Source organism: Egretta garzetta, unplaced genomic scaffold, assembly GCF_000687185.1.
Source record: "Egretta garzetta isolate BGI_Z169 unplaced genomic scaffold, ASM68718v1 scaffold651, whole genome shotgun sequence".
Lineage (NCBI taxonomy): Eukaryota > Metazoa > Chordata > Aves > Pelecaniformes > Ardeidae > Egretta > Egretta garzetta.
The window spans coordinates 80507-83604 of NW_009258491.1; the positions used below are offsets into that span (position 1 = coordinate 80507).

Here is a 3098-nt window from a genome sequence, read left to right on the forward strand (position 1 = left end):
GGCACCGGGTGGGCTGAGGCAAGGGTTCGATGCACGGCACGGGGGAATGAGGAGGTCAAGGTGGATGGGCAGAGCTGCCGGGCTGGGCTGGCCGGGAGATCGGCTCCTCAGACACCGTATGCTCCTGCATTTTGAGCCTTTCTCGTCTTTGTTCTGTCCCCACGAGGTGCTGGGGGCCTGGACGGGACCTGCCCTGCTCCCCACGCCGGTGCTGGTGGGTTCCTGGGTGGGTGCCCACCCCACGGGACATCTCCTCCCAGGCAGGGGCTGTCCCCAGGAGATGCTGACCCGGCAGCCGGGGCCCGCGCCCCGTGCAGCCTCCCCAGCTCTGGGCAATGCCGGGTCGGAGCAGAAGCGAGCCCGAGGACTGTGCCCAGCCCGAGGGACAGTCCCTAAGAACACACGGCTGCCGCCAGGCATTTCCACCAGCTACGCTGCTCAAATAAAACACTACCACACACTAACATCTGCAGGAGGGGTGCAAGCAAGCTGCTTCTCCTTACCGCGATGGCCAAATCAGGGAAAGCTCCTGCAGCGTGCATCTTAAGCTAAAATTTCTCAGCAAATGCCTCCAGCTCCACCCAGGAGATAAATTCCAAGTATTAAAGCTCTTGCAGGGGGAAGGGGGGGGGGATTATTTGCTAAGGCTTGGTTATCAGGAAAGCCTCTGGGATGCAGATAAGAAACGATGGTTGTTAGGAGCCTCACGGAGGAACACCCAGAGCTTGAGAGAGTTCGGCACCGAGCGCACGGCCGCGGGAGGCACCGCAGCAGCATGCATGGTGGGACGGGCTCCGGCCAGCAGCAGCCAGATGCTCCCGTACACGGTCCCGCGCGTGTTAACAGGCAACAAATAACGCCTCTGTGTGCACCGATAACCTCTTCGGGAAGCCCACGGAGCTGGATATCCATTGCCTTAGGGTCCTTCTGAAGGCACCAAGTCCCAGTGCTTAAGCACTTGGTTGGGCTGCCCAAACCGCAGACAACCCCTTCGGCTTCGCAGGCTGCCTGGGTGCGGCCAGCGCCAGAGCGGCGTCCGTGCTGCCCGGCCCGGGGCTCTGCGAGTGCAAAAGAGCCAACAACCCCCTGGTATTAGCGCTGGACAGAACCACCATGTTTCTGGGAAGCTTCCAAGACCCTCAAATTTCTCTGCTTGCTGGTGGTGGTGGAAATGGAGAAGAAGGAGAGTTCTCGCTTTAAGCGTCTTGCTTTGAGGGCAGAAGGATTACAGATCTCTCCGAATCTCGAGCACATTTTTCCTGGGCTCACAGATCCGATGCCAACACCACAGAGGACGCCTGCGAGAGCTTGGGCTGGCTCCGTGCACAGCACAGACCCGCGGGCAATCCATGATTTTCCCTTTAAACTACCGCAGCCTCCTTTCTCAGCCCTGCAATTGTGGCTTTTGTGGGCCCCTCGAAAAATATTTCTAAATAGCTCTCATTTAGCCTTCAAATTTTCTGTTCGCATTTTTATTCTGTTTGTAGCTTAGCAACCAGCTCAGTTCCCAGGCGCTCTCATTTCTCTCCCGATACTCGCCGTCACGCTGAACCCTGTTCTGAAACCGCTGCTTAAATTAGGAGCGGTAATTTCCCGGTTAAACCCCTCAACCTGTGGTGAAGCTGATCCACAGAAATACAAAAATAAATAGAGGCTGCACAGGGTGTCTCCACAGACCATGGTGTTTTATACAAGGGGATTTTTTTGGTCTCTCGCTGTCTTTTTAAAAAAAAAGAAGTTCAAAAAGCCGTGATGCCCCCTGTCCCCCGGGAGCGTTGCAAAAAGCACACGCACGTCCGGTGCGTCCGGACCCCGGCTTGCCCCTAACGCCCTGCTTCAGCGGGCAAGAATTGCCTTCAGGGCTTCTGCCAAACAAAAGGGAAGGCTCACGGTGCTGCAAAACACATTGAAAGGCTGAAACCCCCTTGTTTCTGCCCCCCCTTGCAGTCAAGCGTGGAGCATCCTTCAGAGAGGATGGGGCAGTCAAACAGCTTGGTGCTCCTCCCTCGTGCCGAGAGCCCCCCCGTGCCACGGAATTCCCGTCCGTGTGAGCTGGTGTTACAACGCGAGCCCGCAGAACCGCGTCCACGAGTTGTCCCCGTAAGCAGGAGCACGCCCATCACCCTTGGGCAGGCTGAGGATGCCTGGGGGCACTTTGTCCCCGGCTCCCGCCAGCTTTGCAAGACACTGGGACCTCCCCGACGCTCCTTCTCACCTCGGACCAGTTCCCCACGGCCCACTGGGAGGGACAGGGAACCTCCCGGTGACAGGGCGCGGTGGCATCTGGCTTGGAGAGGTGCTGGCAGTCTGCTTGCTGCAAGGCCCTCTGCTCGTCCAGCCCCACGCTCTGGATGCAGAGCACCGTCCTCTTCATCAGCCCCGACTGGCCGCAGGTGGCCGAGCACTTCTGCCATTCGCCGACCCACCACCTGAGGAAACGCGGGGGGGAAAACCGCTCAGCCCGAGCCAGCGAAAAAAAAGGGGGGGCCAGGGTCCCGGGGGAATTGGCATCCCGACTGCGGCTTGTGTTTCAGCCCAAGGTCATGGCACCGGGATCCAGGGTGAGGGACAGAGCAGCCCCCATGTTGTGCCGGGATGGTTATGTGCACAGAGGCAGAGAGGGGCTCCTGGCCCTGCCAGGATGGTGCCGTCCCGTGCAGCTCGCAGTCTGCGGACAAGCAATACCCTGCGGGGCTGGGCAACCACAGGGATTTGATCCCATGGACCAGGACAGGGTCTGGGACCCATTCTCCAGCACGAAGGAGAGGAGAGGTGCAAAAGCAGGGGTGCAGATAGCTGCAGGTGTGCTGCTGCAACCCGGGCACAGCAGCGACCGAGGTCCCCCTGCCTCCGGTCACCCCCGTAGGGCAGTTTGGAGATTAAAGCTTTGCTGAGGAGCGAGGGGAAATCCAGCAGACCTGGCTGGGCAGGGCTCCTCGCTGCACGTCCTCTGCTGGTCGTCGGGGCGGGTGAGCGCGTCGCAGTACCGCTCCTCCACAATGCCGGCCAGCTTCTCCACGCAGTGCACGATCTGCCGCTGCACCCCTGCGGACACAGGCAAGGCCTTGGCTCGCCACGGGAAACAAACCGAAACACCG

At 59.9% G+C, this 3098-nt stretch overlaps 1 protein-coding gene across 1 annotated transcript in view; it reads right to left on the reverse strand.

The window, feature by feature from the left end:
• Positions 1-3098, reverse strand: part of ADAMTS7 (ADAM metallopeptidase with thrombospondin type 1 motif 7) — a gene marked incomplete at its 3' end in the record, with an annotated part of 49447 nt that overhangs the window by 17429 nt on the left and 28920 nt on the right. The window contains exons 15-16 of the mRNA XM_009645387.1: positions 2919-3045; positions 2216-2429 (exon numbers count right to left, since the gene is read on the reverse strand). Coding sequence (XP_009643682.1) covers positions 2216-2429; positions 2919-3045 — 341 coding nt within the window. The remainder of the gene's footprint in view (positions 1-2215; positions 2430-2918; positions 3046-3098) is intronic.